Source organism: Callorhinus ursinus, unplaced genomic scaffold (genome assembly GCF_003265705.2).
Source record: "Callorhinus ursinus isolate GAN/ISIS: 27379988/994484 unplaced genomic scaffold, GSC_fseal_2.0 scaffold39, whole genome shotgun sequence".
In the NCBI taxonomy this organism is placed as follows: domain Eukaryota; kingdom Metazoa; phylum Chordata; class Mammalia; order Carnivora; family Otariidae; genus Callorhinus; species Callorhinus ursinus.
The window spans coordinates 15,852,482-15,866,100 of record NW_027397101.1 but is presented as its reverse complement, the minus strand read 5'-3'; the positions used below and the strand labels follow the sequence as shown (position 1 = coordinate 15,866,100).

The 13,619-nt window shown below is 36.3% G+C and overlaps 1 protein-coding gene across 14 annotated transcripts in view; it reads left to right on the top strand.

Annotated features, from left to right (window-relative positions):
* The window catches only part of MPDZ (multiple PDZ domain crumbs cell polarity complex component), a 167,602-nt gene that overhangs the window by 21,876 nt on the left and 132,107 nt on the right, over positions 1–13,619 (top strand). For all 14 annotated transcript variants that reach the window (XM_073880795.1, XM_073880790.1, XM_073880788.1 and 11 more), the window contains exons 2-3: positions 4,580–4,656; positions 7,067–7,233. In XM_073880795.1, coding sequence (XP_073736896.1) covers positions 4,641–4,656; positions 7,067–7,233 — 183 coding nt within the window. In that variant the 5' untranslated portion in view covers positions 4,580–4,640. The remainder of the gene's footprint in view (positions 1–4,579; positions 4,657–7,066; positions 7,234–13,619) is intronic.

Here is a 13,619-nt window from a genome sequence, read left to right as displayed (position 1 = left end):
GCCTGCTTCTCCCTCTCCCACTCTGCCTGCTTGTGTTCCCTCTCTTGCTGTCTCTCTCTCTCTGTCAAATAAATAAATAAAATCTTTAAAAATAAAAAAAATAAAATCTTTAGAGCTTTGTAAAGGACTTGGCAACTTTGTTGTTACATTAATGTTCTACAAGAAGCATAAAGGCCTTAAATTAAAAATGATTTTTAAAATTTGATTTTTTCCTCTAAGGTAATATATACATAAGTAGGGTTGCCATATGAAATAACGGATGCCTGGTTAAATTTGAAATTTAGATAACCAACAAATTAGTGTTTAGTTATAAGAATGTCCCAAGTATTGCACATACTAAAAAATTAATTCATTTATCCAAAATACAAATTTATTTGAATTTTTCTGTATACTGTATTTTTATTTGCTAAATGTGGCAAAGTTATATTGATATAAAATTTAAAAAACCCAAAAGACGGGGTGCCTGGGTGGCTCAGTTGATTAAGCGTCTGCCTTCGGCTCAGGGTCCTGGGATCAAGCCCTACATCGGGCTTCCCGCTCAACGAGGACCCTGCTTCTCCCTCTCCCTCTGTTTGCTGCTCCCCCTCCTTGTGCTCTCTCTCTCTCTGTCAAATAAATAAAATCTTTAAAAAAAAAAATTAAAAAACCCAAAAGAAATGCAGTGCAAAATAAGTTTCTCTTAGTGTCCCATAGCCCCCTACGTCCTACTATTACTGTCTTTGGAAAGCTTGCAGAAACAGTCTGTGCTTTTATAAACATGTACATATTAATTTTATTTATGCAAATATTTCCCTTTTATACAGATACTAACAACTTAATACATTGTCTCACACAGTCCTTTTTTTTTCATTCAACAGTGTATGGCCACCATATGATTTTTGCAGTACAATATGGAAAGCATGGTGTGTGCCACACTCATGACTGAGTGTGGGCTTTGAATTCAGGCAGCGTTGGATTCAACTCTAAGCTCTGCTTACGAGCTATATGACCTTGAGTAAGACCCGAGTCTCTCCCTTCCTCTGTTGTCTTCTCTGGAGGAGCACGTGGAGAGCGTGAGGGTCAGGGTCCCTGCTGCTGGGATGTCATGTGTGCAGCCTGCCCTTGTCCAGCACTTAGTGCTTCATCGGCACTGAAGTCACTGAGCCACTCGTGGTGTGCGTCCTGTAGTTGTGACTGTCCCCACTGCTGTAACAGCTTCAGCTGTACCCACATAGTGATGCATCAACAGGCAGGAGTACACGGCAGTAACCACACGGGCTCGTGTACAGTAGCTCTATTTTTAAGTCTATTTGAATATGCCTATTTCCATTGTGTTGAGGAATTTAGCACCTTGAAATATAACAGGCATGTGTTTTAATGTACTTTGAATATTAATATAAGGAGGCTTATTTTTCTTGGAGATTTTTCTTAAAATCTTGGGTTTCAAAGGTGATTTATTTAAACATATATGAACATTATATAAATGGTGACTATTACTGATCTTTCTTTGATGTACCTACCCATGATTTCTAAAATACTTAGTTTTGAGTTGTTCATACCTTTGTATGGATTGTTGGTTGTGTTAAGCTGTCTACACCAGTCCATTTCAGACTTCGTGCACGTTGGGTCTGTTTCTTCCTCTGGTTTCTCCTTGTGTAGGGCAAAGTCAACACAGTTTTGAACTTGGAAAGAGGAAGAATGGTAAGGTGAGTCTTCCTCCTGTTGAGAGGCAGTATATTGTAGAAGTTAAATTGTTAATTGGCTCTGGAGCCAAACTGCCTGGTCCACATCTGGCTCCATCATGTACTGGTGGTATGACCTTGGGCAAGTTGCGTACTCTTTCATTGCCTCAGTTTCCTTGTTTGTAAAGTGAATATTAAAGGCCTTAGTTGGATAATATGTTTTGAGTGGTGCCCAGGATGTGGTGGCTGTATGTTTGCTGTTGTCACCTTTGCTTCTGCCCCAGCATTAGTGTTGCTACTTGTCCACATCTCATTTCCTCTCTTTACCACCCTTCTGACTCACCATCTTCACTGCTAGCCTGAATTGTCCAGAAGAGCCCTGAGAATTTGGCATTTCTTAGACACGTATTAGATTTTCTTCACATCTTACCCAATAGCCATGACCCACTGTTGTCACCCAGGTACCCTTCTGTTTCCACACGGTGTTGAGGGGGGTGGAGAGGGAAGGTTGATGGTGGGGTGAGAAGGAGAATTCATGCAGTTTGATGCATGTGGACTCATCTCTCCATATCAAAACATCTTTGGTTACAAATGAGTATCTTTATACTTAGAGCTGAATCCTTGGGATGGGGTATAGGGCATGGAAAGGAACAGTTGTTTTTTTTAACCTCTTGTCTCTTTGTCATGCCTACTAATTGTAAAATCTGGAAAACCTCAAAAAAGCCACATGTATTTATTTTAACGGACATCAGAGCAGAGAAGAGAAACTGTGAAACTCATTTTTTTTTAATCTCTGAAATCCAGAGGAATGGAGCTCTCATGTGGGAGCTAATTAATGTCTGACTCACAGTTGAATGGAGTTTTTTTCCCTAAAAAAAAAAAAAAAAAAAAAAAAAAAACCTTTATGATAAGAGTTTCTCCAGGGAAAAGAAAAGTAATTCTCTTTCCACATAACCGACTTGTAGGTGAACTTTGGGATGACAGTGTTTTTCTCAGTGGGGAACTGCTTACTCTGTACTTTCTCTGCAGATTCCTCATAAATCAGTGGGTCTCTAAATCCATAGGCTACCTCCCCCTCCAGGTCATGAGTATTGCTTGTCTTTCCAAGTTAATTTTTCAAAGGGGGAAGAAGATAGAGCTGACTTTATTGTGCCTAGCAAGCACTGATGTGTATAGTTTTACCGTTCTAAAACTTTGAGTGTAATTCATTTGTGGTTAGAGTTTTCTAGTTTAAGAGAGACGGACAGTGACTTCACAGGGCATTGCAGCTAGCAAAGGGGCCAGCTGAAATGTTTCTTCAGGTGATCAGACTCCCTAAGTTATGTTCTTCCATTGCTAGCATTCTTCCTGCTGGGCATATATCAGTTAGAGACCTTCCTTTTAGTGGGGTATCTTTACTTTATTTGTTAACTGTCAGAAGTTAGTAATTTTTTGAGGGGGACCTAATAGTATACTATCTTATGAAGTGTCCTTGTCAATAAGAATAAAAATATGACTAGTTTATTTTAAAATCTCCCTGTATTTTTCCCCATGAAACCATGCAATGCCTGACATTGAAATGCACATCTGTATGGGCTCAGTGTTAATCCTGGATATATATTTTACAGTGTGAGTTATACTACGATCTGGAAATTCATATACTTTTTCTCATTTATTGCAATATACTCAATGAGTACGTTTTCTAGGAAACTAAGATTCAGATGATAGGCCCCTTGCCCATACCTACGCTGTTATTTAGGTTTCAATTCCAAGTTAGAGCTGGTGCCCTTTTCTTGACACGAGGGCATTTTATAAAACAAGTGCCAGTAGTAGAGTTGTTTGACTATTTCAGATGGAGTTGATGTTTTAAATAGTGTATTCTAAATCAGGATTAGGAAAGTCAATAAGAACTGTTCTCTGTTATTACACAGAGCTAATCACAGGCATTGATGGATAGTCAATGCATCTGCTCACATACATCACGGATTTCCTTTTGTCCCAGATGCATTTTCTGTTAAAGAGACAACAAAGGCAACTGTTCCTTCTCAGACAAATCCTATTTTGTCTTTCAAAAGTGAGGAAATTGGGTGTGACCTTTTTCCCTCCGTTGAAGCAATGACTGAGGTTTTTCTGCAAGGCAGAGGGTGGGTCTGACTAGGGAGAGGATATATAAATTGTTGGACAGCAAAGATTAGGTATGGTTAGTGATTTGGACACTGTCATTGGAAATCTGTAGCTGGTACTTTAAAGAGTCTGGATAAGTATTGTCAGAGAAAGATGAGTCCGTGTGAGTTGAAGAAGTTGAGAAGGTTTATTTTGAATGAGGGAGAAGAGAATATTATAGTCAGGAGGGTATTTTGAAAACCCTTCCTTCATTTAACATTATGCTTTTATTCAGTTTTTCATCCATGAAAACTATGACACTCATGCAGTATGTGACCCACAGGGAAATAATATCATGAGTGTCATAGTTCATTTCTAATTGCTATGTGTGTATGGTCTCCCCAGTTAGGACTGTGAGCAGTCAAGGGCAGGATCACATCTTCTGCTTTTTACGTTTTAATTTTTTGCCCACTGAATTTCTCATGCAGAGTCAAGTAAGTTCCTTACTCTGTGGGTGAGAATCTGTACGTGAATCTGAGATTATAGTGGTCTGTGTTGAGAAATTCTTAAAAGAAGTATTTTGGATATGTCTGCCATCTTATTTAAAACAGATCGTGTGCCTTTTACCTTACTATGCAAATATTACTTGCAAATATAAGATAATTTTGAGTAAGTCCTAAAATGATTCCTCTTTTTTTGCGTATAAAAAAACTATTTTAAGTTAACAAGATTTTAATGGTCAAAGGAATTATGGTAGCATCAAGTACTTTTTAGAGTATATAGTTTTAATGTTGTGATAAAACATAACCATTCCATTTTATTTCTTTTCTTTCCAGAGTTCTGTTTTAGTTGCTGTTTAAAATCATTGTAGTGAAGAACACTGAACTTTGGAAAAAAATGTTAGAAACTATAGGTAAGACCTATTCCTTCTTATTTTTCTAAGAATCAAAACTTTTTCCATTCGGATCTTTGAAATAGTTTTTCTACATAGCAGGATTTTGTCTAGTAGCTTAGTTTTTAGAAGTTTTTATCCATTAGCATTATAGCAGGGAAATGTGTTTCTATATTTGGATGATTTAATCTGAAGTGTTATAAAAACAAACCATTTGTATATGTGCTGCCGAAGCGAGCACTAAAAACAAACCATTTGTAAGCCCAAGATAAAGACATATGAAGTGTTCTACCAATTATGAGTTTTAATGAAGTTTAATGTAAACCTTGTTCTAATTTATGGACCCACTTCTGGTTAATGGGTGTTTGTGGACAGCATCAGAAAGCTTAACAGTATTTTTAATACTGAAAGAAGCTCATTGCCTTCTTTATTTGTGGCAGTTGAAACTACTCAACTTTGCTTTTAAGTTGATGATGAGCCATAACAATAATAAACATTTAGGCTGGCAAACTTCAGTGATGATTTACGGCAGTTTGATTTCTACATGAGATAATGTAGGTTGAAATACCCAAATTCACATGTTAATCTTTTTCCCTTGCTCTTTAGTTTTAGAGGAGCTGGTTTATAGAACTAGTTCCAGGCATATCAGTACACCCATCCCTCTCCTGATGGCCGAATACCTCGTGTTTTCCCTGGAAGTTTTGGGCATGACTGTTGGAACGTATCTGGATTTCACCTTGGTGCCTTGATGATTGTGGCTGGTGCCTTGATGCCTGCATGCTTTGGGAAGCAGGATGAGAGTAGGTGGAAGGAAAAGGGAAAGGAGCTGTTTTTGTGATAGTGGGGATCATTACTCTGGCTTTTCTTCCTGGTAAAATGTGAGTGATAAAATACATGGGTGTGTGTTACCTTCATCCCCTATTTTATACTAAAGTCACATGCCGCAAAGACTACTACTAGTCCACAAAACAGAGTTCCTCATAAGACAGTGGACAGCAAAGGGAAAATAGAGAATTATTGAAGCTGTCACTTTCCAGTCTTTATTTTGTAAGTTATTACTTATGTGTACACCTTCCAAGAAAAATTAATACTAGATTTGTATTCTGACATACCATGGGAAATAAGACCCAGAATAAAATTCTCATATCGTTATCATTATTCACTTTTAAAATTGTGCTTTTGATGGGGCTCCTCGATAGCTCAGTTGGCTAAGAATTCAACTCTTGATTTCTGCTCAGGTCATGCTCTCAGGGTCGTGAGATTGAGCCCCACATTGAGCTCCATGCTGGGCTTGGAGCCTGCTTAAGATTCTCTCTCTTTCCCTTTCCCCCTCCCCATTCATGCTCTAAATAAAATAAATAAATAAATAAATAATACATAAAAATTGTGCAGATGAGTAAATTCTGTTTGTTTAAATTTGTGTATGCGTGTGAACTCATGGTCAACATTAATTCATGCCTTAATTTCCCCATTTCTATGTCATCCCACATTTGGTTCTATAAAAAGTGTCTGTGGTGATAATTCCCACTCTTTGATTACTATATTATGGCAAATGAATATTAATAGATGGCCTTATTACCATGATGAACCTGTTAGAACATATATTTGAATGGTCTTCATTCCTTTAAAACGAATTTGGGTTCACTTGTGAGAGAGTGAGAGAGAGTTTTAGGGAGATGTTTTTAACTGTGATTTGTCATAGAAAATCACCATCTGGTGGAAACACACATGTAAGATGCTAGGATTATTAGGGATACACTTACTCAGAATACTTTTGCAACTTTTATGCCTGATATATAAGGTGATCAATAAATATTTGAATTATTTTGGTTTGATGCATATAGAGATATGCTATTTAATTTTGGGGAAAGACATTTAAAGTATTAACAAGAAGTGTTTTTGAAGGGTTATACATTGTTGTAATATATTTTCAAGTAAATTCTCAAGTATAGAATGTTTGTTCCTTAATACATGAAATTGTATTTTGGATGTTATGACTCATCAGTGACATCATCCACATCCACTTATTAATGAGTTATATTTCTAATTTTTCTTAAATGTAAATAAAATTTTTTGAAAAGTGAAAATATCGGCATTTACAAGATCACGAAGTGTTTGGTTTTCAATAGTTTTTATATAAAAGAGTTGACAGCTGGCGTTGGAATTCAGATACACTCCATCTGAGTTGGAGCAACAATTACTTACTTGCATGTGGCGTGTACTATAACCAGTTCTCTGCTTTCAGACAGACTCTCTCACCAGAGACTCCAGGGTCTGAGGGACCTATTTATAGGGACATGTTACAATCCTTTTTTCTCTGAGTCAATTTTATGCTCTCGAAAGGAATAGTTTTAGGATTTCTGTTCTGTAAGTGGGGTTTGATGTGTGTCTTTTGAATCCTGTTAATGACCAGTGCTGCTCTTTGGTTTAGACAAAAATCGAGCCCTGCAGGCAGCAGAGCGCTTGCAAGCCAAGCTGCGAGAACGTGGAGATGTAGCCAATGAAGACAAGCTGAACCTTCTCAAGTCAGTCTTGCAGAGCCCGCTCTTCGGTCAGATTCTGAACCTTCAGACTTCCGTACAGCAGCTGAAAGAGCAGGTAGGACACGATTCTCCCAAAGCCGGTGTTCATGGCATGGCATAGATCTTGTGGAGTCTTGTGTTTTTCTGAAAGCCTGATTTTTGTATGTGTTAATGAATAGCTAATGAAGTCATTTAAACCTCTAAATGAGACATTCAGATTCACTGTGACTCCCCCCCCCCCAGTTATTTTTGTAATGGTTGTTGCTGTATATTGTGGATGATATGACATTGTGTTGAAAGCTGTGTGGATGCTGAAGTGTGAGTCCCTACAGGATATGGGGATGATAAAAATAAGTTTAGGGTAGATGGCTGTAGGCTTGGTTTACATCCCCACTAAGGCTCATTGTTCACGTGATCTTGTGCATTCAGATTCAGACATTCAGCATGCTTATAAAATTTCAGATAAGCCTGGATCTGCATGTGTAATCATGTGTGTGAGGAAGGGAAATCACCTCTATTTTGACAGTAAAAGAAATAATTACATTGTCATCAGTTAGAGAAATTGTAATTCTCACTTCTTAAAAGAGTGTAAGTAGCAATTGCTTCCAATGACAGCATCAGATGGTGATAAACATTAGAACTTCTAAATGTAACACTGTTTTTTTTCCTGTAAAAATTAAGAGCATTAAAATTTCCTAGCATTTATATTAAAATTGAAACATTGCAATGACAGAACAAACACTCAAGTTAGATGCTCTTTGAACTAACTTAATTTAATCACATTTCTCAGGTTTTTAAAAAAATGTTTTTTAAAATGGTTGTTACCCTTACAAGGCGTGAAGACAATCTCATTTATGCCTTCAATCTAAGTTAGTTCTCATTCTAATGTTTTTAGCATTAATTTACTCACTATGGATGACTTGCTAACAAATATTCTGCCTTAAAAGGTTAAAAATGAATTTGAAGACTAGTTTCATAATTCAGTGAAAGAATAGCTCCAATTTAAAAAAAATGTGCCAAATGCAAAAAGAACAAATAGTAGCAATAGAGAAGGAATTTGTTTAATGCACATAACTTCTTAATCTAGATATTTTGGTAGCAAAAAATAAAGAAGAATTTTTAAAAATATTTTTCTGTAGTGAATTTTTACTTAATGATTTTAAAAATTGTGATCATGAATTAAGAAAAAGTTGTTTTTGTTATATGTAGTTGTGTTTGGGGTTTTTTTTTTTTTTTGCAACTTATTGAAAAGATTGGTTTTAGGTACTCATTTTCAGAATGAATTGACAAGAGTTTGGAGAGATCAGTGTTTTGAATATAAGTGTAATTATGATGTGGAAGATTATCTGGTTTTTCAGAGAGAGTGAAGAAGTTGAATAGATGTCTTCTCCCCTTATTATATTATGTGAAAATATGATTAGAATGAGAGAAAAAGTTGAAACAAAAAGTGCTAGTGTGTTAGGAAATACCACTAAAGAGATAACTGGAAATACCCCTTCTAGCCCTGAAAGCAGGGGAGACATAGGTTTACTGGTTGTTGACCTTGTTTTACCATTTCCAAATAGAAGTAGGATATGGGCTCTAAAACTTTGGGTCCCATGTGATTCAGCTGAAATCTCCTTGGAAACCCTTGAGCATAATTTTATCAAGCCAGGTAGTCTGTGACCAAGTACAGTATTAATGATAGATGTTGATATATTTCAAGACTTGGTACATTGTGAGGTTTGGGCATTCTCTAGGCATGTCTCCCATGTCTTTGGACTTTTGGCTAGTTGGTCACCTCTTCAAATACTGAAAGGGACCAAGAAAACCAGCTGGCTCACATCCTGTTTATTGCAACTACTTAGTGAGTTTGAGTGACTTGTTTATAATAAGGGCAGAGCCAGAACTGGAACTCGGTTTTCTTGGCTCCCAAGGCAGAGTCTTTCCCCTCTTGTGATTCTGCAGCCTGTCTCTCATCGTCGTCTTCTTCTTTTTTTTTCCTGAGGATAGAAACTCGGCCCCTAGAGGTCAGGAGTTCAATTTTGGTGAAAACCATCGATATCTCTCATAGTTTCTGTGACTCTTCACTTTAGTCTTCATTCTTACTCAGTTTCCTTTGTTTTTGAACCGTGTTTTTCTTGTATGACTAGACTACATTTCAAAACCTTGTATTATTTTCTGTTTTAAAGTTTAAACATAAATATTATAGACTTACCATGTTAGAATTAGATATTCTATGTAGTTTACTACCTGTTAATTTGTTAATATTTATAATTTAATAATTAATTAATGAACCTAGGAATGAACTTTGTTTTGTGCTTTTAAACTAGTAGCTATACCAATCTGACCAGTGGCTAGCTTTTATTTATATTCTTTTGCCTGAGTTGTGTTTTCAGATATGTAATTTTATATGCACAATGGGTGCAAGTTAGTGTCTCCATCTTTTTTAGTATTGGTAATACAAATTTGAGTCCTCCAACTTTACCATCATTCTCCTACATTTTAGAAAGTGAAAGGAGTGAATAATTGAAAAGCCTGAGGTAAATGCAGCATATTGGAGAACGTGATCATATTGTTGCATTAATGACAGATGCTGACATGCCATGTTGAATTAAGCTGACCATTTTTCCCCCTCGAATCCTTCTCATTACTTCTATTCAATAATGCGTAATTTTTCCAATTTGCTTCTTCAGTATTAAGACTGCCCTTAGAAATCAAACTGTTTCCCTTTGGCAAATTAAACACTTGACAGGTGTGTAACTGAGAGGGCAAAAAAGCCATGCCCTGAAGGGATGTGCTATTTAAATATTGTCAAAAATATTAACAGGTCTGAGAGCATAATTGATGCCTCTGTTTAACTCTGCCACATTGTGTATTGTTCTAACCGCCAGCTAAAAGGATGTGTGCTATTAAACCTGAATAATCTCTAATAGCTCCAGTTCCTTTCCTATTTCATGATTCCTGTTTAAGTGAAGAGAAGAAAAAAAAAGAACTGTGACTGTGTGTCAATGATCTGTCAGATGCAAATTCTCAAGTAGTGTCCTCACTGTCACCTAGTCATCACAGCTAATAACTGCAGGGCTCAATGCGTATTCATGATAGAAATCCAGCTATTGTGGGGGAAATAAACACGTTAGCAGTTTAATAATAGAAACTTGTCAGCCATGAGGATATTGGATTTGCATATTTATTCTGTGATGTTTCTCCAGTCCAGTAGAGGTGGATACGACTTTCCTGATTAATTAATTGCCTTGTCTTATGAAATGACCATAGACATGAAATTAAATGTCTTTTTACCTTGAGTTATTTGTAGGAAAACTGTGAATTAAAATTATTAATTTCAGTAGAAATTTAGGACTAATACTTAGAAATTGACATCGCTGAGATTTTTTCTTTTTTAAAGCTATGGCAACCTAGACCAATTCTAAGATTGAAGAAATAATGTATATAATTCAGTGCTGACATGGGAAACAAGCCTCAGGGCTCAGCATATTCTGGAGGTTTCTCCATCTCTGTGATTTCTGGCCTTTTTGGAGTATGACATTCTATTATTTTGCTGTTGTTCTTGTTGTTTGGTATTTCCAGGCTCCTTGTTCATTCACCTTTTTCCCAGAAAAGTGTTGGCTTATATGCATATTATCCAAATGCATAATGTATACATATATACATGCAAATTTAAGCCAGATTTTTTTCTAAGTTTCTCTTTGGAAATTTTCTGACATCTCTTGAAATAATTGGAGAGATGTTGACTTAACGTAGAATAAGTTTGGAAATTATTGTTCAGTGTTGATTGGAGTAAGTGGATCCTTCTTTTTTATTTTGAAATACAATGTTCATTGTATAAAATTTTTGTTTTATGTTTCTATGCTTTTAAGTTTTACCTGTTCACATTCCCAAAAGAATTTCAAACAACTTCTGATGGCAAAAACGTATGGACTAATGGGTGATTCAAAGGTAAATCTAAACAAAGACTAAATAAAAATATCAGAGAATTGGATAGTCCAAGGACCTTGGGTTACTAAAATTGAGTATTATCATTTAACTTCCATTTCTCAGGAGCAAAGTCAACAATAATTATATAAATATAAATATATAAATATACACATGCACACGCACAGAGAGAGAGGTGAGAGCGCTGGAGGTTTATATATTGCTCAGTGTGAGACATCATTCAGTGAGCCAAATCCTCCTTGGCAATGGGAGGGTTTTCTCATGGGTGCTTTTTTAGAAGGCTTATAATCATTTATTAATAAAGTCGATAAAAATACTATGAATAAATAAGACAGAGGTTCTCATTACCTAGAGGAGGAAAGAGAACATACATTTGTTTTATGTAACTAAGAAAGTGAGTGGGATAAGAAAGTGAGCAGGATGAGGAATTATTAACTTTGACTACAAGAAAACTTTACATTGAAGGTAACATATAAGATGGGTCTTGAAAAATGAGTAGGACTTTTCTGCAGTGAATGGGGAAATTATTTCAGGTAGGGGCAACAATGTTTACAGGAGAGAGAGAAGTTGTTCTCAAGTGAAGGTGACTGGGGCGTATAGCAATAAGTGGATACATTTTTGACTATTGTAACTTGGGGGTGGTAGGGGCCATGCTACTGACATGTCAATGAGTAGACAGCAGGGGTATTGCTAAACATGCTCAGTGCATAGCCCAACCTCCTAAAACAAAGAATTATTGGGTTCATGATGTGTGTTGTGCTGAGGTTGAGAAACCCTGATACAGAGTCCCCTCCAGATCTGTGTTATTGGGGCAACAGCTTGCTATGTGTGGGTCCTTGGCAAGGGAGGAAACTTGGGAGCCAGACTGTGAAGGATTTATTAAGGTAGAGTTTTTTTGTTTTTTTGGGGGGGAGGTTGTGTGTGTGTTTTTCATCATTCCTCTTTTGCATTCAGCATTCTGTATCAGACTTTATTGTATCAAGTTGAAAGTTGTATCAACTTTATCTTTGAACACGTCTATTAAATACAGTATTTAACAATCATTTATTTTTTTTCTCTCCACATTTTAAAAATTATGGTAAAACTGCCTAACACAATTGAGGTGAAGGTTTTATTGACATTTTGATAGGTAAGACCTTTAATTATAAGCATAAAATACATGAGTTGTTCTTCAAAGAAATGCTTCTTTCATCTTTCTACGAATGAAGTATACTGAGAGTCCACACTAAGAATACAGTATCACATCCTAATTTAGTGATGGCTTTTCCACTAAAGTGTACTGTGCACCATGTATGTTTTTCTGATGCTCTGTTTTAAAAGAGGAACAACTTTCAGAGAGCCTGGAGACATAAGTAGTTGATGTATATTCCATAGGGTTACTTTGAAATATCAGATGTAAGCAGGGGGTGTTGGCTGGAGCAGCACTGTCCGGGGCCATGCCTGAAGAAGTCACTTTTCTGTGGTTACTCATTGATAAAACTGCTAACTCAGGTTCATGGCCAAACTGTTGAGCTATGTTGCTTTTAAGCAGTGGCGTTAGCAGCACTGGTAATTTTTTACGGTTATATTTTTTAGATTGATGGAAAGATGAGAATTTTGATAGCTGGGCATGTTGTTGCTCTGTTCTGACTTTGGTAATCAGAAAGATACAGTTTTGTAGGATTCGTGGTAGGGAGCAGAATTGCCTGTGTTTCCTCAGCTTTATTTCTTATATAAATGGCAAAAAATCACCCTTCTCTCTATGGTTTCTAATTTGAGACTGAAATGGAGAAGATTCATCTGTAAGCATGCTATCAGTAAAGGGGGAATAACTCCTGTCTCTCAAGAATGCCTCGGTTAAATTATGACTTGGCAGTGGTGGGGAGAAGAAGTACAGAAAGAAAAACCTGCCTTGACCCCATTAACAGGAATTATCTAAAAATGGAATGGAATTCTTCCAAGTTGATGTTGCTTGTGAAAATGAAAAAATATTTTTCTTACCCCCAAAATGTTTTTTCTTTTATGATAGAGCATTGCAACTGCCTAACAGGAAAGTATCTGTTTCTTGAGACTTTAACATACATTATCTAGGAGAAGTTAAAAGAGAAGGAGTGATTCTTATGTTTTTACATTTACCATAGAGTTTATTTACTGTAGGAATTTCAAATACTTTATTTTTGGTACAATAACAGCTTTTAAATGTTTGTTCCTTTAACCAAAAGTTTGTAAATATAGAGCCTTTGAGGGACTAAAATTCTTGTTTTATCCTGGGCAAGAAGGCACTGTTCAAGCTTTTTATACAGTGCTGGATTAAAATGCAACACCATCTTGCTATTGGGTATGCATGTGTGTCTAAAACAGCAAATGGTGCTAATTGTATGGTGTTTTTGTGACAAACTTAAATGGTCTTTGGAGAAGAGGGAAAAAATGTGAAATTTACTGGGTATAACCTACATGAGTTTTTTAACCCAAGAGTTTAAAAACAATAGAGGTTGATTTACATCTGAAGCTATATAACAAAAATAACTACCACCACCTTTAGGAAGCTCT